We start from the raw sequence: 24,039 nt of genomic DNA on the forward strand, positions 1-24,039 counted from the left end.
TAAGTGTGCATCTGCAGTGGTACTTTTGTTGTATTTCAGGACTGACATGTCAAGGTAGTATGGGCTTCATATTTAGTAAAGTACTTTGCTGCAATGACACACTAGACTCATCATCTGTCTTCTCGGACGCGTCCATGTTGTTATCGTCACGTGATCGGTGACTAGTCGACATGATGCTCAAAGTGTTAAGGCACTTTAAGCAACTGGAAAAACGTTTTTTGCCAGCTCCAACTAAACCTTATCTGGAGAAAAAAAAGGAAAAAATAGCAGCCTTGAGGCTTAAACAGAAGGGCAGCAGTGAAACAAACCACCTGGATGGTTTGCTTTGTGGGAAACAAGACACAAAAACAGACTGAGAACGGAAGACAAAAAGGTTCACAATCAGATCACAAGTGGCCAGCTTTAATATGTCTGTTCACAGCGTTAAAATATGTAAACAATGAAACCCTGGAAGCACTCACACACATTAACACACAGTAATCTGACTGCAGAGCTCCTTGCAGCATTTGCAAAGAGACCACTCGGGATGCACGTTGGCCATATTATCTGCAATAAAAGGCACTGGCAGCCCAGATGGAACGTTGACATCTGAGCATCTTCTCTTCAAACTCTCATGTCCTACGCCCGATAAATCATGAGTAAAACAAAAGCTGTAAAGTTGTTAAATCCGTATGAGTTGTTCAGGGTGCCTCAATTTACAACCACAAAGCCAATTAAAACCCCAAAGTTCCTGCAGAGCTGTTGAAATGTAAAAAAAAAAAAATGTAAATCTGCTCTGTATCTTACCACTACAGTCACTCTGGCTTCACTTAAAACTGTCAGGATCCTTGAAGCAAAGGGAATTTACAAGAACGCATCTTCAAAAAAGGCTGACAGGACTATAAAGCTCCGACAATCCCAGAACAGATGTGCGAGTGGTTTACATGCAGAATTGTCTGGTGTTTGCTGTGGGCACAAGGCTGGCCACTTCAGACAAAGTGTGAGTTTAAGCACAAAGAAAACAAAGTGAACAAATGTCATATTATATTTCAGTACAAGATTTGGTGTTTGCATGTGTGCAAGCCTAAACTTGTGAAGTTTTTCCTCTACTTGCCCGCATTAGCATAGCCTAGCATACCATCTTGAACACAAGGCAGCAGAAAAAAACTGGCATTAAAAAACTTTTACGTCAGTTTTCTCTTAAGTTCTCAAATGTATGTAAAAGTGTTTAATTTAACAGCTATCTCTTGCACATTGCTTTATTTTTTTGTAGGTTTTCTATTTTGTTTATTTATTTGGGTTGTCACTAAGGGAGACTTGCAAAGTAAGAATTTCATTGCATGGTTTAAACTGCTTTTATACTGTGCATATCACAAGAAGACAAGAAACATCTTGAATCTCCAAAGGTGTAACTTGTTAGCTGTACGTTGGCAAGAGTCATCAGCTCAAAGAAAAGAGTGAAGACAGAGTTCATCACATGTCTGCAGAAAAAGACAGAGGAAGTGTTTGACTGCATGACAACAACGGGAGTGGATTTCTGGTGTGCAGCCAAGCAAGAAAAGCAGCGAGTCAGCCAGCTGAGGGCAACGTTCCCACAAGATCTCCAGAGGAATGCTGGCCAGAAAAAGTTCAAAAGATGTCTGCTGACCACAGTGCGAGAGTCCAGACAGAGACAAAAACATGAGCTTAATGTCAAACCTTTACAGCGCATGGTGCGTTTCAAACCAGGAAGAAGACAACATGTTGAGAATCTGAATAATGTGGAGTAGAGTTGCAGTGTAACCAGAGAACACAATAAACTAATTTTGACTTCATTACATGGAATTTTTGAAAATATGACAATAATGTTACGCATGTGACATCAATAGAGAAAGTGAGCAGGGGGAGGTTAACAAATGACTCAGCAGTGGTCCAGCAAAACTTATATGGCTTTCATCAGGGTCACCTTGATGATCGAAACACCTCTGCTTTATGTGCTTTATATATAAAATCACGTCAAATAAATTTTTTTCAACTAAGGTTTCTGTCACTTCAGGAAGTTAATATGCTGATGTACATTTTATTTTATTTTAGTTTTTTGATACTATAAAAACAGGATGTGCCATCATGATGATTGACAGTTGCCATTGACAACCACTCAGTGAAAGGGCCCATAGAACCATGAGATTAGGAAAAAATAAAAAACAGCGCAGTGTACAATCCAACATTTCTTTGTAACTTGCAGAGGTAGAGCAGAGCGCAGTATTACTCAAACGCCAGTGAGTCTAGCTGGAAGCGTGGGCAAGTCATCCAAAATGTGGCTCCGCTCTCAGATAGTGGCCAATGGGAGGCATCGTCTAAATTTTCTACAGTCTATGTGGTCCAATCCATAATGGCGAGCGAGCGGGCACGATCACCAGGATTTAAAAACTTTCTTTTATCATTCTGCTCTGTTTTTTTCTGATTGCAAAGTATTGCATTACAGCAAATTCTTCCCCCTCTTGTCTGTGAAGGTTCTCAGTCATCCAGGTCATGGTATATCCAACAAAGGTTCAAAAAAGGCAACTGGACTTGTAGAGTTTTGGAGAAGACGTTTCACCACTCATCCGAGTAGCTTCTTCAGTTCTAGGGGACTGGTGGGAAGCAAGGTTTTCAGTAGGAGTTCCTATTTAAACCTCTGACTTCCCATCAGTTGCCTTTTTTGAACCTTTGTTGGATCTTCCTCCTCTTTATCTAATGTGATATGAGTTTGCCAAACCAGCTCTCACGTGCATTAATGCCACCAAGCAAACTGGAATGTAGGTTCAGTAGGTTTACAGCAAACTTGTCAGACCAGAGTGTCAGTTTTATTTCATATTCTTTTCCCAGTGAAATCACATGAGCTGGTGCATCCAGTAATCCCTGATCTGGCACAATAAGAAACACAAGCAAGAGGAAATACAAATGGGTCAGAAACACATTCATAAATCCTTCTGCCTTCTCCAATTTCTTCCTGAATCTACATTTGCATGTAGTGTGAATTTGAGAATCCTTCAAGAACACACTGGATGGTAAAACAGACATGATGCACACAGAAGACTCTCACACACAAGTACTAACCTGTCCAGAGGAGGCCAACAGGTTGATGGTGGTCAGAAGCATCCAGCCACGACTTGCCTCCTCACTCTGGTTCACCTCCAGGAACTGGACTATGGCTCGACTGGCGGCCTCTGGAGAAGCAAACACACACACACACACGCACGCATAAATTAATGTGCAGTTAACCAGATGGAAAAAGACAGCTCAGCGTCGCAGGCCAGATGGGCTGCTGGAACAATGATCAGATTTGCAACGTATAAATCATCGTGGTGGAGGTGATGTGTGGAGAAAGTGTGAAGTCTCATCTATTTGTGTGTATTAAGATGTTATTAGAAAATGTCATGAGAAGTTATTGGTATATTTGCCGAATCAGATTCTGTGAAAAAAGCAATTACGCTTCATGTATTAATGTATAACCTTTTGTCCTTCCTTAAAAGCAATAGTCACTCTCTTAGCAACCAGAAGCATAACAGTCAACTGAATCACACATATTCAGTCAGCTTTAGGAGGAATAAACACCCTTTTGGAAATGTTAGCTCAAAATCTGGCCAACACTTTGAGCCAAAGTCCAGTTGCTCACTGTTCAGAACAAATTCAAATTGGTTGTATTGATGATGAGTACGTAAGTAAGCCACTTGAGAGCATGACTCAACAACTGACTCAGTCTACAGAGGGCTGGTGACAACAGGCTGGAGGAGAGAATGTGTGTGTGTGTGTGTGTGTGTGTGTTCAAACCGCAGTGTTGCAAAAGCAGAGCAGTTCTCTGCTGGAAAACAACACATCACATGATCAGGCAGGGACGAGGGAGAGATGAATAGACATGATAAAGTGCGTGTGCGTGTGTGTGTGTATCAGCGTGAAAATGCCTGTCTGTGTAACGTCTTTCCTGTGAGGAAACCACTACTGTCAAAGCTTTTGAAGAGACACTGCCGGCTCACATGGAGTAAAGACAAACATGGGCTGTGATAAGCACGGGAGTCTATTAATTCTGTGGTTAACCACTGAATAATTAATTGACCCTGCTGTACTTTTAAACAAACATCATCACGGTGGCACATTTTACCGTCTATGTATGATACCATTCAACCAAAGTTCAGATTTGTCATTAATTAGAAAGCTGTGTTTATCATTATATTACTTTAATGACTTGTACAGAGTTTAATTGTAAATGTATCTGTATTATTTATCTGCAAAAGGTTGTTTCCAAACCACTTTGAGTGTAATGGTAAATGATAAATAGCCTTGTTCTTATATAGCGCTTTTCTACCAATCGGTACTCAAAGTGCTTTACAGTCACAGACGGATCAATCCATTCGCTTACACAAGCACACACACAATCACACACCAGTGCCACCAGTGTCTTGCTCAAGGACACTTCGGCATGTGGCACATGTTTTCCATTAGCATCTACTCCAGTGAGTCTTTGGGCCCCGTTCAGACTTCGCCTTAACATCCGTCCTGGTGAATCCGATCACAAATGGCAAGTGTAGAGTACAGGTGTGAACGCTGAGATCGCATTTGACTGACCCAAACTCTGACCACATTTTTGAGGTGGTCTTGGTCTCATTTGTCCGTACTCCTTTGGTCGTGTGAATGCACAATGTGTCCTGAGTCACATTAAACACCTCCTACTTAACAGGGGTGCTCTTGCGTCAGCGGCGTTCTGCCTCATTTATTCAGAAAAAAGACACACAACTGATCTATTATTATAGATCGCCAGAAAAAGTGATGTCTGTTCATTAGCGATGAGAGCCTTTTGAAATATTCTGTCATTGTAGCTGTTAAATAATAAAGAAATCTAATCAAGAATTAACAAAGGAATTTATTGAATATGAGTACACTGTGTGGGATTCTGACGTTAAATAACCTTTCAGCATATGGTTAATTAATTGCAGTTAAGTCACATATTCCCTCAATCATTGATGTCTTTATTTAGCTTTATTACAGGAGATTACGGTGCATATGGAAACGTCCAGAGCTGGCGTTATAGTCTAAGTTTTGTGCAGGTCGGGGTAGAGATCAATAAATAATAACTTAATGTTCCTATATTATGACGTACACACACATAACAGCACTCTTCTCAGTCGGTTCTGGAGCAGTGGTAGAGATCCATTAGAGATAGCAGCTGTTAAAATATTCTACTCTGCCCCAGATAATGTTGGTGTTATTTGCATAGCGCAAAACTGAGATCAGATCTGGAGATGCAGTTTAATGCCAGGTGTGAACACATGCACCTAAAGCTGGTCACTGCGATCAGATTCCCTAGAACGGATGCTAATGAAAGGTCTGAACAGGGCCAAGCTCAAGTTCTTCCCTCAAAAACAACAAATGTAGAGGGCTGCTTAACTTAAAAAGCGTGCAACTTACTGCGTCACAGTCTAAAGAATTAGTTTAAAGAATAATGGATATAAACATTGCAACAGTCGACATATTCCACACAAATTGGTGTATTTATCCAATGAACGTCATAGATGACGGGGATGAACTGCTGCAGCCGTACTGTACAACTGAACATTCGAGTCAGTCAGGGGATAAGCAACATACCGTCCCTAATAGAGCAGGGAAAGAACTTCCATGTAATCTCACAGTATGGCCTGCATACTTTCATTAATGGCACAAATTACTTAAGCCAAAGAGAGAACAAGCACACCCAACTAGAGGAAAAAAAGAACAAGTATCAACAAGTCTGTGACAAAAAGCAATCAGGCTGTGTGAAATAATCATGTCCTTACAGTTATAGATTTATGTGTCTCGCCAGACGTCTCACCTGTGGATTTATTAGAGGCTCTTCGTCTGATCTCAGTCACCATCAGCCGTGAGACCTGGGTGGTGAACTGCAGCAGGTCGGAGAACTTCTCCGTCATGCTGCTTGGAGGAGCATTCCCAAACACCTAAACAGAGAAAGAGTGGACAGAACAGGGTGGAATGTTTTAAGAAGAAAATAGAGGGATAAAAAATATAAAATAAAAAATAAATAAAATGTAAATGTCAATGCAACCACGTCTAAATCACCCACAGACAGAAGCAAAACGTGCATCTATGCACTTCTTATTCTTAAATAAACATGTCCCTATTTGCAGTAATAGCCTGCAGGGCCTCACAATTACAGCTGTAATTACAACAGGTAAGGACAAAGAGGAATCATCAAGGCGAGGCTCTCTCTCTCTCTCTCCCTCCCTACTTTTACAGCCACAGAGAACAATACAGGCTATGCCTTTGGGAGTGCAGGTCAAAGATAAACGACACTTCACTCAGGAAAGGCTCATCATGTATTTATTTATCGAGCAAATCTGACATGAAAGTAGGACTGGAGCCTGGAGCCCCTTCTACACAGGGAGTGCTTCACTTCTGAATCCCGACATGAATTATGCCACCAGTGAGTGAATCACAGCCAGCGTTGGGTAATTAGCTGACAAGTCAAGAGACCCTCGGTAAGGCACTCCAGTTTGACGAGAACACTCGTCTAAGCTGTCTCTGCAGCAGTGGCTGCAAAACAAACCGATAAGCTATACTATCACTTAAATATAGAGAAAGACTGCAAGCAGGGCATCGTCCCACTGGAACCCTGAATCTTATATTTGTATTCTGTTAGATAAAAACACACATTTACACTGATAAGGCATAACATTATGACCACCTTCCTAATATTGCTTGTGCCTCGTCAGAGAATGGACATGGGCCTTCTGGGGGTGTCCTGTGGTGTCTGGCAACAGACTTGTTAGTGGTGGGGCCTTTGAGTCCTATGGGTTGAGGGAAGGTTCCACTGTGGATCATCCCACAGATACTTGATCAGTTTGGGATCTAGTGAATTTGGAGGCCAGGTCAACACCTTTTGCTGTTCTGCATCCTGCTGGGGATGGCTGCTACCATCAAGGAGTGTCATTGCTATGGGGTGGGGGTGCCTGGTCTGGTCTAGGTGGGTGCTACATGTCTAAGTAACATCCACACCAATGAATGCCAGGTCCAAAAGTTTCCCAGCAGAACATTGGATTGTCACAAGATGGTCAATGTTATTTACATCTCCTGTCAGGTCATAATGTTGTAGCTGATCGGTGTATATAGTTATTATATAAAGGGCTTAAACTGCAGGATCTAATCCTCATCCAAACTGGAGCGCATGGTTGTAATAATTACAATCATTCTTATACAGTGTCTACTCGGTGTATTACACAATAATCTCTTTGTTTTGGAGGTCTGGGCCATCACTGAAGGCCTCAAGATATAATTCAGTGTCAGTACTAGAGACAATGACATTAAATATACGTAATAGTATATATGATAATATTATATTTAGTCTGATAATGTAGACATGAAGCATCACTGGACTCCTGATAATAGCCATAAAGCCAACAGTCACATTTTTGTCAGCCAGTGAAACGGTGTAGGAGATGTCTAGCCACCTGTACGGAAATATGCTTTAAACCACAAGATTTGAATCCCCAAACATACCCAGGTGACGTCTCATTTAGCCCATCCACATAGTACCGTTTTGCTGTATCTGAACCGCGTCCAGCACTCCCTCCACCCGTGTAGTGACTTACCCTGTTAAACACAGGAAGCATCATGTAGAGCTTCTCCTCCTGCTCCTTCTGGGTCATGTGGCGAGGAGGGTGGCAGAGTTCTGAGAAGAGGCGTCGCAGGTGCATCAGGCCCAGCGCGTTGTCCTGGGGGCTGCACTCCTCCTGCCTCGGCCGCCCCATGATCCTCTTCACCATGTTCATCTTGAGGGGCTTTGTCAGGGCAAAGGCAGCCCTGCAGAAGGGAAGAAGAACGTTTAATTGACCCGAAGTAGCTCAAGAGTCAAACATCTTGTTGGGCTGTAACCTGTAGCGATAGTATCAAGTATTAAAAACTGTCAACTTTATTTGTTCTTAAATCTGTGTACCTGATTTCAAGATTGTCTAGTTTATTGGTTTATTATTCATTGGTTAATCAAGGGATTAATTGATAAAATAATAAACAGTAGCTGAAACAGAATAAAACAAACTAAAAAAAAAAAAAAGATAATAATAATTTAATGTAGCCCTACTACAAATGCAGCATCTGCGGTAACTGAACACATTAAACCTCAACAAAATGTTGGTATCTCCAGAAAAACAAACACACACCAGTACTGCTCATGGTTTCTATTAAAAGGAAGACTTTCCACGCCACCATCGCCCGCCTGCCTGCTCTGGGGTTCTTGAGGGGTTCTGGGAAGCGTCTGGAGACAATTTGGTTTGTTCTTGACACAATATGAATTAAACTAGATTGAATTTACAGCAGCCATATTAAACTATTGGGAACATTTGCAGGACTATAAATAAAAAAAAATGGCAATAACTTTGAATGTTTAACAAAAAGAAAGATCACTGCCTTTGGAAGTTCTTTATCAATTGTAGCATGAGCAGGATGTTAATGTTTAATTGTCGCTTTATTTATCTGACATTGTTCCAACAGCAAGCCATGATCAAAAACTGGCTAATAACGTGAGTACATGTTTAGTTTTAAACACACAGAGAGTATATAGCAGTGTTGCTGATTCTTCAGACTAGAAGCTCTGACTCTACAGCTTGCTCTGTGTTGGATTACAGACTGTGTGTCCCAAGTCTTGGTTCCTGTTTCTTCTACCACTGAATTTGACCTGGCAGAGAACAGATACATGAAGAGATAAACATCCTTGACTGATATTAATTTTTGCATCTCACTTCCCTTGAGCACGCTTGATATATATTTAGCCATTTGTTCCACATGTCAACTTCTCTCCTGACTATATGAAGACGGTTGCTAGGAGATTGGAGAGAACTGAAAAGGCCACATACAACACAGATAATCATCCAATGATGAGGATAAACAACGTGGAAGAGTGAAAGTTGTTTATCAATTTCACATGACCTTCCTTTTTTAAGAAACTGCCCTCTGCCTTGCTCGTGGGCACTGTGGTTGTCGAAGGAGAGAAAAGCATGACTATTTAATTTCCACCACATGCTAGTTATTATGATCTTTTTTTAGATGCAGGACATTATGGAAAAAAAAAAATCCTGTTGTTTTTGCATGTAAGACAAAAAAAAAAAAAACCTTTGAACCTCATTTGTCAAGCTCTCGTTTCTTTCCCTTTCATTTCTCGCTCTCAAGTTACACCAATATTTTATTGCAGATTCCAGCCAAGGTTACATCCCTGATATATTATCAACCTACAGACCAACGCTGAGGTGAGCTACAGCTGAAAAGAATACTGATAAGATAGACCTTGGCGTTTAGCTTCAACATTAAAAAAAAGATACCCGTCGCAGGGGATGTTATTAATTATTAACTTATCGATTAAGTTTCATGCGTCCAGTATTAATTATCAGTGTCATTTCTAGGATGATCCGCACACCAACTTTCAGAACTGAATATAATAATAATGTAAATAAACATCAAAAAAATTTAAAAGGGTATAAGACATCGAATAAAGCATAAAGCATCTTCAGTTCAAAGACACTTAAGGTCAACTGCAAATGAACATTACAACCAAAGCAAAATTAAGAGATTTAAACAAAGTGTGAACCTGCTCTCCAGGTAAACAGTCATGCAATGTTGGCACCAAAAAAAATCTCTGGTGTCAATTAACTCCCATTCAAAAAGCTTCGACTTCTGTATAGAAACACTAAAGCAACTCCTTTTTCAACACTTTGGTAAATATTAGGTATGTCCTGATTGGGACTGGTATGATTAATAAAATGATCGGATCGGTATCAGGCTTTTAGCCTGGGTGCCAGCCGAACTTAGTCCCGCCCACAACATTTGAGGTCTGGAAGTTCGGTCTGGCGTTGCTCCGTTGAGGCGCAATTATGCTCGAACAGGAGCTGTTCGTACCAATCAGATTCTCAGGGCGGGCTTTATACGATGATGGACAGATGATCAACAGTAACGTAATCAACCACGTCACCAAAGAGCGCTTGGGTTGCATTTGTTTACAACAAAGATGGCTGCCGCTGGAGAACTGAGATGTGTAGATTCTGCCATCGAGTCTGTTCTAGAAGATATCGACAGCGCATTAATTTTAAAAGAGGAACAGATAAATGCGATCAAGGAATTTGTTAATCGGAAAGATGTTTTTGCCGTCCTTCCTACGGGATTCGGCAAAAGTTTAATTTATCTGGCTCCGATGGTCGCTAAGAAGATGGGACACAATTAACATACGTCACACACTCCGTTGCTCTGATTGGTTATAGGTCTATCCAATCGAGTGGAGAGGCATTTTTTTTCCTGGTTCGGTTGAAACACGCCCCATAATCACAGCCCAATGGAGCAGTATCAGACTCACATTCTGACTAGAATTGAGTATGGCTACGTCAGGCTAGCAGGCTTTAGCCAAGCTCGATCTTTTGTGGTTATTTTAGGTGTGCCATAAACCAAAACCACGTCCCTGTAGTGTCAAAACATCTTCTTACTTACTTACTTTCATTTATCTTTTTATACAAAAGGTTATGTATATTTATTCTATTTTTGTATATATTGTTTCTGTCAGTATTCCTGCTGTGCTCTGAGCCACTGCACCAAAATTTCATTTTGATGTAGATCAAAAATAAAGTCTGTCTAAGTCCAAGTCTAAAGTTACTTCTACTTACTTCGCTAGCGTCAACGCAGCCAAAAAAAATAAAAAAAGGAAACTCAGGCAAAGGCTGCAGCAAAACAGCACTAACAAACACTGAACGCTGCATTTGAAAGAAGAGAAAAGTTTCCTTGAAACAGCAACAGGGAGAAAAATATCCCAGAGAGAATTATGGAGTTTATAGCACTGGTTGATCAGCCGATTTCAAAACAAGTCAGCATCGATTTGCATAGAGAGTATGAAACCGTAATCGAACTTGGACACGTATTGAAAATGTCGCGCGTAAAGATGTATTTTCGTATTACGTATTCAAATTATCAGGTGTGAACAGCGCCGATGAGTTGGCATAATACAAGTCCTGACTCCAGAAGCTCAGAAGCAGCTACTGAAGACTGGAAGAATATTTTTTTCATTCAATCAACTCACCCAATTTTAAACAAATCAAAATTCAAACTGCCAGCCCCGAGGTAAGAGCCCTCACGAGCAGAATAATTCACTCTTGGCGAGCTTCTCTGTCTGTTGGCTGTGTATAAATTTGATTCCGTTATAGTGATATCACTGGAGTTATGGAGATATTAGGATATGTTTAAAGTAGATTGTAATCTTGCCTATGTGCCAGAAATGATGATTTTGAATTACATGGCTTAAGATGTGCCTCACTGAAAAAACAAAACAAGTGTAATCCACACTTTTATTGAAATAATAGTTTTTTGGTTGTAACTGATAATTATTTCCACTTCACATCATGTGCTCTGAATGACTGCCAATCTATCAGTCCATACACCCATTTATTTGTGGCAAATGGAAGTTAATTTGGAATTTAATTGTCAGATTAGAGGAAGAAACGTACTAATCTCTGACCTCTTCCTCTACTCCAAAAATCCCAGTTTATCACCAGATTCATTTTATACACAATATGCACTGTATCACCCTCACTAATTTGATTACTTAATGACCTTTCCCAGAATACCACTAGATCCCAATTAGGTTGCCATTTCATAACCGCTCCATCGTACAGTGCAATGTTGACTATGACTGTAAGCGCTAAGTGGGAAGATTATGTCTTCCCAGAGGTCTGCCCTCCATGAAGGGCTTTCTTGTTGAAGGCCTGCTTTGCCATAGCTGGCATTTAAACAACCCACATGTACTTTCCCCTCATCCCTCTGTCCTTTAAGGACTGTTATAGATGAGAGATGGCAAGAACGTAAAGGGCAACATAATGGAGCTGCAAAGAAGCTTTCAAGTATTATTCTGATTTTGAACTAACCAAATTACTTCAGACTGAAGGCTTGAGTAACTCATTTTACCCACACAGCAGGACTGCCCTCTGCGTGAACCCCCACTCAGACTGCAATCCCATTTACCATCTACCATTTGGTTTGGTGTACTTCTGTCTCGAGTACCTGACACTGTTCATGAGTGTGTGTACATGTATTTTTAGCCTGCATAGTCTCAAGGGATTGAACCTCTCCACGTGGCTTGTGCTTTGATTTGTTACTAGGTAGGTAAAGCAGCCACTCACTATATCAAGAGTCATTCCATTGAAATCATAAATTTCAAACAAACGGGAATTGATAAAATTAGAAATACTGGTCCGAGTATGCTTTAGGTTACACAAATAGTTCTGAAAGAGCAGTGCCTTGGGCTTGTGTGCTCAGTTTGAAAGAACATTTCACAGGATAATAACTACAGGCAGGTGGGACCTAATGTTAATCTCACATTTTACACACATTATGGAGATCAAAGACGACAAGACCTGAAAAGCCCAGGATTTAACATTTACAATGCAGGCTGTGTTGGCCGCGATATACTCCACAATTCAACTCTTTCTAACCACAAGCTCTGCTTTCCTGTGATAAGGTTTTAAATCAGGTCCAGTGCCGTATAGCTCTCCAAAACAACCAAATTACAACCCTGCCTGCTGCAGTGACTGATAAAGTTACATAAACATCTGACGACGAATTAAATGAGGCATTATATAACTAGTCACCAAAACCTTTATATTCATATTTTATACAAATTTGAATCACCAGATTTCTGAAGGGATACATTCAATCTTCAGATATATTTAATATTAGATACGAAATAAAAGAGACTGAAGGTCAAAAGTAAAGCCCACTTCAAATCACTCCACTTCCACAGGCAGTGCTAGCAGAACAGCCACAGTAAATTACAAGGCAAGGGCAGACAGTTGAGAGATGCTATAAAATTAAAATAAACAATAATAAACTAATTTAGTAAGAATGCATAATGTTGAAAGAAAAACGCAGTCTACGTTGGGACAGCTCGAGGACAGAAAATGCTGGTAGAGGTGAATGGCTACAATGGATAATTCTGTTTCTGTGTCAGAGACAATCAAAATATGTTTCCAGTTGAGTTTTGTCCCGTAAGAGAAGGTCAAGATGAACAAACTGTACTAAATTGCCAAACAAATTGCTTTCAGAGTGAACAGGAAACACTGTAACCTGACCTCAAAGATTTTCTTCAGTCCGGGGCTTTTCTCAATCAAGACGAGCAGCGATGTGGTGATAAGAGACCATGGACGATTAATGAACCTGAACTGTGACGATCATATGTGGGGAGGGGAAATAAATAAACGTCAAGAAGAAGATGAGCACCAAGTTGATCTAATCTCAACTTTGATGTGACGACCAGTGGAAGTATACGATACAGTTGACTGATCACATCACGCAAACACATAGTTTCTTAAACTTTTACCAAAGGAAACACCATCCATGTCTTTGGTTCCTACTCATTATGCTGCTAACAGCATTGGAGCATTGAGGGAACCAAAATGGAGTAGCTGTGTCACTGACAGTGTTTTCTTTTCAGACAGACAGCTGTGACAGAAAGAAAGGCTAGCTCCATCCATACACTAACTAAGATTTTTATGTTCTGCTTGTTTCATTCGGAAACATTGAGGGTATGAAATATACAAGAGGCTTACCTATAGTTAGTAGTATCCACTAGCGACCAAGCAATGTAGTCATACAAGTTTCTGACGGGTGTAACCCCAACTCCCCACCAGTCTTTTAGAACTGAAGAAGATACTTGGATGAGTGGCGAAACATCTTCAAGAAACTCTAAAAATCCAGCTGCCTTTCTTTAACGTTTTTGGATAATGGTTGTTTACCATCAATACGTGTGAGATGAGATGAGATGAGATGAGAGGCCTATTCTTCTGCAGCCTAATCAGTTCTCTCTACAGCCAACGTCCTTCCCCTTTCTGCAATGACTCATCTATAATGTTCGACCATAGATTCTCATTGCTGCCATTTAGCAGTAAAAAAAACAAGGTACATAGTGTATTATGAGGTCAAGGCTTTGAGAAAAAGCTACAGAGCAAGAGCAGATGTGACCGAGCCAATACATCAACCGAAGTGTTATAAAGCGATCGAGACCTAGCCTGAGAAGAAAAGTCACTTCTTAACGCCTGGCTAAAATAAAAACTCAAGACTGAGACCCAGACAAATCTGCTGAAAAGCTGCAAGTCAAGAAGAAAATCTCGTCTGGACGCCAGGAACTGAGAATCCAAAAGCAGAAGTGGTTGGTTTAAAGACATCCAGTCCAGTGAGCCAGGTTAAAGCTGCAAGATTCACTATGAAAAGACAAGCCGAAACCGAGGAAAGTTTCTTTACATACATGGACTTTGTAAAGTCTCAGTGTGTGTCACGTCTTTAATAATAAATCCTAGCAAACTGCAGATGGTTCTGTTATTTTTACATCTTAAACCTCAGGGTATCCTGCTACATTTTAAACCACATCGCCTGACGTGACAAATACCTTCACGAGCATCACGTTTTTATGAATTATAATATTAGGCTGCTTAAAAGTTATCAGAATTTACTACCACCGTTTTGGGAGGTTAAATTAACAACAGCATCATGCACAATGGTTGGAAACTGAAACAAAGTTTAAAGCACAATTTGTAATAGTTTTATTGGATTATTCCGCTTTTCAAATAAATTAGTTTCGCAATCTGTTTGCTCGTCTATTTTTGTAGTGCAATGCATCCGTTAGACTGATCAAAGCCAGTATTTACTGCTGAACAATGCTCACTGTTAAACACTATTGTACAGGGCCCTATGTAACAGAGCGTTACTGAAGCGAACCAGAGTGCCTGAGAGAATGGTAGAGTCGGAGCGCAGCAGGGCTGGGACCACAAACTGGGGCAAACACATGTCATACGACTCAGCATAAGACTGAGCTGGTAAATCAACAACGGGAGAAGGCAGTGATCTGTAGACAAATGTGGGATTACAACTCACTCCACCTACTTGGTAAGCAGAGAGTGTCACAAAACCGCAGAACCAGGGACACATAGTTTAGTTTAGGGTTCTGAGACTACCTCCGTCTCCGTGTTAAGATTCTTTAGCTGCAGTGAAAACTTGTGAAAATAGATGAAGGTGCACTGAATAGGGCATATGTGTAGATTTACTTAATTAATAACTCTGTTGTAGTTGTAACTCTGCACATGACTTTACCAAAAGCTAAGTTATGTTTTTGGTGACTTATAACCAAGGACTGAGATACTTGGAAACCACATGTAAACCACAGCAGTAAATATAATTTTAATTATTAAAGTTTCTTCTTCTTTTTTTGGCCCACTTTGGCTCAGCTTTCCTGGGAAGAGTTTACTTGTTTCCTTGAAATGTTATTGACGATTCAGACAGACTGAAATTCTAAGAACAAGTAATTTAGATTCCTTGCACAGCTTCCACTGAATGCTGATGTTTTCTCTACAATCGAAAGGGCACAGAATTTATTTTAGATCCCTACATAACCAAACAAGTTTACAAGTTGCAAGCCAGTTAAACTTCTTTCTGACCTGATGTGAATTTGAATGTCCAGCGGTTGACCTATGCAAGATGACAGCGGGCTGCATACTTGATGGACTCCAATAACAGCTGACTTAACAGTAAGTTATAAGGTAGCTGTTTTAATGGGAATTAGAAACCTACGGTATCAGCATCATATGAAGGACAACCAACTGAAAACTAAAGCAAAACAGCATCTAACCCACGTCTTGTCTTAGCTGAAGAAAAGAAAATGGCATCAATGGAATGTCAACTCCAATGCAGTGGGAAACCGAGCTTGCTTTCTTGGCCCTCCAGTCTTTTTCAAAGCATTCTCTTTAAGCGGATGCCAGCTTCAATGAACGTCTCACAGAGTTAGAACTAACTCCTGGGAGATGAAGGCAGCCATTGCCCTGGAAAAGCCCGACTCCTCAAAGGCTTGTGTGGTTGTTCCTCTGGAGAAAGTGATGTAATCTCAGAAATGTCTCTTGTCTGACAGTTTACATGAGTAGGTAGCTAGGGAGCTCCACAAGGAAGAAAAAAAATGTTCTGATGGATTTGGATAAAACCCCAACTTGTAAAACATAATGCGAAACTGAAATAAGTTAAAGGCCAAGAAGGCAGGGTCGAGAATTCAAACTAATCTCAAGTAAAATGTAGGTCAATTTTTACTGCAGGTGATTAACCACAAATACGAAATAACTGTCTTACAAGTATAGCACGTTTTTCATTAGCAATTCATGACACAAACCAGGAGGGCAAGACATGATCTCATGCCAAACAAGCCCAGGCAGGTAGCAGAGTTGACAGCCACCATGCTGGATAGCAATTTAGGTCTCCAGTAAACAATGCTTGGGGTGTCATCATCACAGGCTATTACACATTACCGTCCACGGACAAGATCATACCTGTGTCACTACTGCCAGCTGTAAATGGTGAATACTGGAGCACTGCAGAAACTGTAAATGCTGAGGAAAACATTGGTTTATTTGGGAAAAATTAAATCCGCACCCTGCTTCATATGAGCGGGCCAACATTTTCAGTAATGTGTTACTTATTTCGCTGAATGGTATCCATGCCAACAAGCAGTTCCCATACAAATTGCTGCCTGTCCATTGCCATTAAGCACGGTAGGATTTTTTTTTGTTGTTGTGAACCAAATTATTTTTAATCACAACTGGAGCACTAATATCAAGAGATATATTATTATTACAACGACCTGTTGATACATCAGCAACCATGCTTTGTTCTCAGCATTTATAAATATAACCCGAGCCGTGACAACCCCTTAGTTGACATCAGAGGCATCAGAGGTGCCTAAATCTCAATCTTCGACTCTGCATTGGTCACTCCTCGTCACAGAGTTCAACAACTGACAATATATTAACTTCAAAGTCAGTAGTAATACACTCAGGTACAGTTCATAATCAAATGTCTGATCAGATACATTTACACTGGTTATAAGAATGTAAATGTATACCTATCAAGGTTTTCTTCCACTCAGCAGATGATGGGTCTAGAGAAATCAGGGTATTTAGTTACAGACAGAGCAGCCTGTACTGCAGAGCTGTCCTATCTGTATCTGTAAGATGGTGGTAACGCCGCTAATGGACGCTTTAATGTTAAGTACCACTGTCTGGCACTGAAACAGAGAGGCAACACCGGTAATAAGATAATATTCATAAAGATATCCACCCAGGTAAGGCTTGCCAGTTAACGGTAAACAAATCTCTGGTCGCCGCGGAGACAGGCTCAGCACCCAGTTCTGATTTTCCCCTACCTGCTGTTCTCTCTGCGCTCCGCCAGCATCTCAAGTCATCAGCGGCAAAACAGACACAAATATTCCACCGTAATCCACAGACCGACCACTCCAGCAGTGCACCCCCCCAAAAAAACTGTGTCTTTCTGATAAGGACAGGCGACGACAATGGTGTCATGCCTTCCCCCTCACGGCAGCGTGAGAAGAGGAGAAGAGAGGCGCGGAGGCATGGCTCGTCTTCATTGGCAGTGCCAGTGGCTTTTGTTTGCCAGCCAGCATACTGTGTGTGTGTGTGTGTGTGGTCTGCCGGGACTGGCACAGCTGATCCCCTCCAACACGGGGTGGGGTGTACAGGGCTTCACAGGAAGAAGAAGAAGGGAGGGAGGGTGGAGTGAGGGATATGGCCGTAAGACCAAGAGGACCATACCATTTACACAAGAGCAGGGGAGGAGCAGAGGGAGGCACTAATCACAGTAGTGAGCATCATTAAAAATTCATCCTACGGCCACTTATTATGTACGTCGACGTTCAGTGAGTTCACACTAACTTTGCCTTATTACATGGGATACAAGTTAGTAACCAACAGTATGTGTCAGCTTGATGCCACAACATTAAAACCAGTGACAGGAAAAGTAAATAACATTGACCATCTTGTGACAATTCAATGTTCTGCTGGGAAACTTTTGGACCTGGCATTCATTCATGTGGATGTTACTTAGACATGTAGCACCCACCTAGACTAGACCAGACACCCCCACCCCATAGTAATGACACTCCTTGATGGCAGCAGCCATCCCCAGCAGGATGCAGCCTGACACAGACACACACACAACAACGCTTTAGGAACAACTAAAAAAAAAAACATGAAGAACAGCACAAGGTGTTGACCTGGCCTCCAAATTCACTAGATCGACATCAGACTGAGTTGGACTTGAAAATCAGCCCTAATATGTTGAGTATGAATTAACTTACAAGTCGAAGCAACACTAAACAGAATACAAATGCTCAAATATAAAGCAGTAAAACAGTTTTGCTGACACATGTGATCACCCACATTTAAGATCGCCAAGAGTCCCAAATGTTATTAACATCCAGCGGTCCGTGAAAATCACAGCCAATTAAACTGAGGTAATAAAACTCAAGTCTGTCCAATAAAACGGCACCGCCATTACAGGAGACAGTGCATAACCCCTTACTGTGGAATACTGTATATACTGTATAAGATCAATCTAACTGTAACTGTAGGACTCATATATATGAGTGCATCTTAAACATGCACAAACTTGTCAACAAATCCCATAAACCAACAATAGTTCTGTATCTCAATAGAGTTTCTGTAGCTTTCATTTGTTTCCTACTAGTACATCTTAAAATACGATACGATATAATTTAAAAACAAATATGCTCAGGGATGCAGTGAAAACTACATCCATCATGCACTGAGCACCTGGCTTTTAAATTCATTTTTAATCATTTAGGGACAACAATCCCATATGTAACTTTTAAAAAAATTAAAAAAAAAAAAAGCACAAAAATGTGTTTATATATGCAAACATGAAGTACACGTTCACAAATTATGCACTAGTTTGTGTATACTGACACTAATATCTGTGCCTGCTCTCATGGCGTGCAGGCCATTCCCCTGAGAGCTAATTAAGAGTTACCCACTCCTGGTTTATGATTGCACGCCGTTTCTTTCTCATGAAAAATTATGGCTGGTAAACTGCAACTTTCTGTCCGCCGCTGTGTCTTTGCTGATAAGCATATTACACAGTGTGGTGCATTTTACACACCCCGAGAAAGATCGTTTGGAAATTAGCATTGGCCTTGTGCTGCATTATCTACAAGACTTTAATGTAGCTACACTTAATCAATAATAAGAGCCGAAAACACACTGCTGCACCGCACAGAGGGGTAGATAAAAGATCTAATCTCAGATGTAATCTTTGCTTTGTTTGGGTACGATTAGTCTTAGCTACATTAAGCCAAAATCTCATCCTATTTCGTGAGAACTAGAAAATTTCCCCAATTTGGGACCATCAACAAACAGCTATTCATTTTTGTACCTGATCATTCATCACTATTACGGCATCTTCTCAGACCCCTCAGGAAACTAGTGCTGTATCATTATACACCAATCAGGCACATCATTAAAACCATCTTCCTAATATTGTATAGGTCTCCCTTGCGTGTGCCTCCAAAACAGTTGTGACACATCGAAGAATGGACATGGGCCTTCTGAGTGTGCCTTTGGTCCTACGGGTTGAGGAGAGGGCCTCTCATCCCACAGATACTTGATCAGTTTGGGATCTAGTGAATTTGGAGGCCAAGTCAACACCTTGTGCTGTTCTTTATGTTTTTTTTAGTTGTTCCTAAAGCGTTTTTGTGTGTGTGCCTGTGTGTGATGGCTGTTGCTATCAAAGAGTGTCATTGCTATGGGGTGGGGGGGGGGGGGCCTGGTCTGGTCTAGATGGGTGCTAAATGTTTTCTCCAATTCTCCAACCTGCCTATGATTCCTCTTACATTTTCAAACTGTCATGTAACATCATCAGTTTGTATCATAAGATTCCACATGTACGCTTTAGTCAGATATGTGTATCTATGACAGATGTATGTTTATCTTGCTGTTCTGTTCTCTTCTCTTCTCTCTTTGCTGTTCTCTTCTCTCTTTCTTCTGTCTGTACCCGGCTGGCCTTAGGCAGATGGTTCCCTCCATATGAGCTGGGTTCTGCTCGAGGTTTCTTCCTGTTAAAAGGGAGTTTTTCCTTGCCACCGTTGCCTTCAGGCTTGCTCTGGGGGTTTCAGGCCGGGTTTTTGTAAAGCGTCTTGAGACGATTTGTATTGTTATTGACGCTATATAAATAAAATTGAATTGAATTGAATTGAAATGTCTAAGTAACATCCACACATGAATGAATGCCAGGTCCAAAAGCTTCCCACCAGAGCACTGTATTGTCACAAGATGGTCAGTGTTATTTATTTCTCCGGTCACAATGTTGTGGCTGATCAGTGTAATTTAAGATACTTTGAATGATTAGGAAAAAGGAAATAAATTTCAGACATGACTTTCATAAGTCTATCAATCTAAAAGCATGAATTCCCAGATGATGAAACAACAACTAGTTGTGACCCGTGAATGACCCGCTGGATTTCTGATACGCCCGACAGGAAAACATTCTGAGGAAATCTGAGGTTATGAAAGGTCATCAGGGTTGCAAAGAATAACATACTACATTATTTCAATATTATCCAGAACTTATTCATATGTAATACATAAATAGCACTTTAGAAGCAAGTACTCTAAACTGCACTTTGCTAGAAGAAGCAAAATCTTGTAATAACCAAACAGCATAACATAATATTGTTGTCAATGACAGCACCATGGCAGATGTTTATGGTAGTTAATTATTATTAAAGTATTGTTGCTGACACTGACACACAGGACTCTCCAAATAACCATGACTTTAAGGGAATATCTTTGTTATACTGTAATAACTAAAGACTGCAAAAACACAAATATAATAACTGCCATTGTTGTAATGTAAAGGGAGACAAACGTATGAATTTAACTCATAGTAACGCTTGTTCATGTCTGAAGAGTAAAGCCACCTGAACAGCTGAACCGGTGATAAGAGTTTTAGTGCTCGTTAACATTGTAAACGCTATGGGGGGAAAAGAAGAAGGAAGGAACACCGCGAGGCTACAGTTCTGACTTGTTGGCAGGTTCTGACTAATCTCAGTAAATCACAACAAAAAACGGAACTCAGTGTTTTACCATGGCATGGAAAATGACCAGACTGGAGGCAGACATGTTTTATGTTCTCGCCAACATTTTAGTATCTTATAGTTTATGAGTATTTTCATGTGACATTACTACACCTTTGAGGGTAAAATACATAGCATATAGCCGTAAATCACGTATGTCATTAATCGTAAGTAGCACAGGAAACAGACAGCGCATTAATAAACTTGAAATATCTCTTCTCATTGTAAACAACGTGAACCAAATGCCACAGGGCGTCTAAACCCGCAAGCTGTAAAAGTCACTGTTTGGATTAGCTTGTCAACAGGGAAGCAATTCACAGGTATTGCCAAGATCCATTGTCACTGTGAATGGAGTAACATTATGTTTAAGGCCTTCAGGTCACTTTAAATTATTTTTATGATTGAATAATCTGATTGAATCTAATCTTTTCCTACACATTGTCAGATAATAGAGAAAAAAACTGTGACCACAGTATCACAGAGAGAGGTGCCATTTTTGTTTCATGTGCATATTTTATGCAGCCAGAAATTCAAAAACACCATTTAATAGTTTAACAAGTACCCATAATACTTCTAAATTAATGGCAGCTAATTAGTTTACTCAGGCAAAAAAAAAAAAAAAAGATATAAAATCAGAGATTCCTGCTGCCAGTACAAGCACACAGTGGCACCGTTGTCCGCTCTCACACAGCTGTCTATGCAGAAATAAACTCAATTTCTTCGTAAGGCAACATTTAGACAGAAATTGAGTTTAGCATAGAGGCGAATGGGCAAACTGCAGGCCCGAGCCACGCGTCGACTAATCAGGTTTTTTATATTAGATCAGACTCAAACGATGATCAATTACCTAGAAAGGTGGTAAACAGTCAACCACATATTCATTGCTTTACTGCATTTTGGTAACGGCTGCCAGTCATTTCTATTCTTCAGTCTTCACTCAAAACACTTTGGCTCAGTAAGTAGAGCTGGCTGTCCACGAACGAGAGGGTTAGTGGTCCAATCCCCTGAAGTTTCCTCATGCGAGACACTGAAGCCCAAGCTGCTCCCAGTGCTCGACACTGATGTGTGAGGGTTTATGTGAATGAGGGGGTAGATGTGTTGTTGTGACTGTTAAGTGAGTAGGAGTTAAGAGTACCAAAATACTTGCATGAATACAAGATCATTTACCTGCCTTAGAGTTTGAAGTGGTGAGTTGACATGCCTAGTAATCCATATTAAATGAGATTAAATGAGAATTTAAGATCATAATAAGAAAAACATAAATTAGTTTGGCCAAAAGGATTAAATATATCTCAAAGGAGATCCTAGGGTTTTTGCAATGTATGCTTTTATATAACGTACTGCACCAACTAACAACTAAGTTTAATATCTTAACTATTACTATGAAGCACTTTTTACACTACTAATAAATTAATGTGCAGAAAGCTAACACATTTTCCTGACATGATCTGTGTCTATCTCATAGCTCAAACTCACATATATATATATATGTAAAACCACTATATAACCACTAATATAAAACAACATTAGCTGCACCACTCTGCGCACTCAGCCGCAGCCTGCAAGTCATACTGTAGCTGCTGTAGGTAGTTAGCTGGTGTGCAGGCATCCAGCCAGTCAGCCGTGTAGTCAGGAACAATGCAATGGTTAAGAGGCCACACACAGGTGACTCTAAGTTGGACATTAGACCCCAAAAGACACCAAGTACTTCAATCAGTGTGACTTTAACAGAAGCAGCCCGTCGCTATTACTGGACAGTGGTCGAAACCCTGCGTAGCCACCCACAATAATGTAATGTTTAAAAATAAATCTATTCATCGCCGCACACCGTAATTGTGCCTCTGGCTTGGCAGCGCTCTCATGTGTTTTGCAGTGATTGTATTTTATTAAATGACTGCTTTAAACACCGACGTCGCAGACTGAAAACACGGCAGAGCTTTGGCTGATACCTAAATGCTAGGTTAGCTTGCTAGCTAGCTAGCGACCAGCTGATGGCACTAGCATCGCAGCATCTGAACCACAACTGTCAGGCTACACAGTGACGCTATTGTAACTGTGCGTCCTTCGGGAAATTCAGTGCAAACAAAGACGGCAGTTTGCGATTCAGTGATGAGACTGCATTCGCGGTATATTTCCGGACATGTCAACACCGACTGGAACCGTTGCTGTAAACTGACGCGACCCGAGATGCACATTCCTGCCTATGCTAGCTCGCCTGCTAGCCAGCTAGCATACAGTGCTAACTAGCGGCTCCGTTGACCACAGTGTCTTGCGTGTCCGCCATGTACTCACCAGCAAGCAGAGTTTATGGCAAAATGCTTCGGTCGGCTCGTAGATGATATCCTCCAATGTGATAATTAAGTCGATGCGGGGCGCTCCGTGTACATCCATATGTCACAAAACAATGAGTTAATCCAAAAGTGGCCAGTGCCCCCTCTCCTTCCTCCTGCCGGTAGCCATTTTTCCCTCAACATCCAAATAAGCTCAGGTCCCAGCGCCGATTTTCCTCCAAACAGCATCCTCCTCCTCTCAGCCCCCGACCGAGGCCACATCTGCAACACACAGCTGACATCTGTTGGATAAATGGGAAAATACACTGCATGAAACGGATTTAAGGAACAGATCAATTTAATCATTCTCCTCTCCTGTAATTGAATTAAAATGACAAATAAGCGCTTAAGAAATCACTTTTTTTTTTCTTATATTTTAGATATTATATCATTATGAAATATTATTCATTTTATTTTTAAAGTTTATAAAGTTTTCTGTCTCTATATACTGCGCCAGCTACATGGCTGAGATGACGATAAAAACCTCTTTGACTTTCATTTCTTAATATACATGTATAATTTTTTTACATTTATTTTAAAGGTATTCTATTTGTTATTTTTTTATTTAGCCTCTGTTTAACCAGGTTTGTCCCAGTGAGATCAAAGATGTTTTTTACAAGGGAGAACTGGCCAAGAGTGGCAGAGACACATGTTCAACTTGAAAAAACATGACATAAAATCATAGCTCGATTTAAACATTTGCACACAGACAAACTGGCCTAAACAGATTTTACCATCTTTTTAAACTTCATTCATTCATTCATCTTCTGTAATCGC

General features: G+C 40.6%; 1 protein-coding gene across 8 annotated transcripts in view; it reads right to left on the reverse strand.

Moving 5' to 3' along the window:
• The window catches only part of wdfy3 (WD repeat and FYVE domain containing 3), an 86,013-nt gene extending 62,467 nt beyond the window's left edge, over positions 1–23,546 (reverse strand). For 6 of the 8 annotated variants that reach the window (XM_084551388.1, XM_084551392.1, XM_084551390.1 and 3 more), the window contains exons 1-4: positions 23,225–23,546; positions 7,578–7,788; positions 5,804–5,927; positions 3,058–3,167 (exon numbers count right to left, since the gene is read on the reverse strand). In XM_084551388.1, coding sequence (XP_084407514.1) covers positions 3,058–3,167; positions 5,804–5,927; positions 7,578–7,757 — 414 coding nt within the window. In that variant the 5' untranslated portion in view covers positions 7,758–7,788; positions 23,225–23,546. Of the gene's footprint in view, positions 1–3,057; positions 3,168–5,803; positions 5,928–7,577; positions 7,789–23,224 lie in introns of those variants that run through there. The other 2 variants (XM_084551394.1, XM_084551393.1) reach the window with 1 other exon arrangement.
• Between the last annotated feature and the right edge of the window lie 493 nt (positions 23,547–24,039).

This window comes from Chelon labrosus, assembly GCF_963514085.1.
Source record: "Chelon labrosus genome assembly, chromosome: 9".
Taxonomy (NCBI): Eukaryota; Metazoa; Chordata; class Actinopteri; order Mugiliformes; family Mugilidae; genus Chelon; species Chelon labrosus.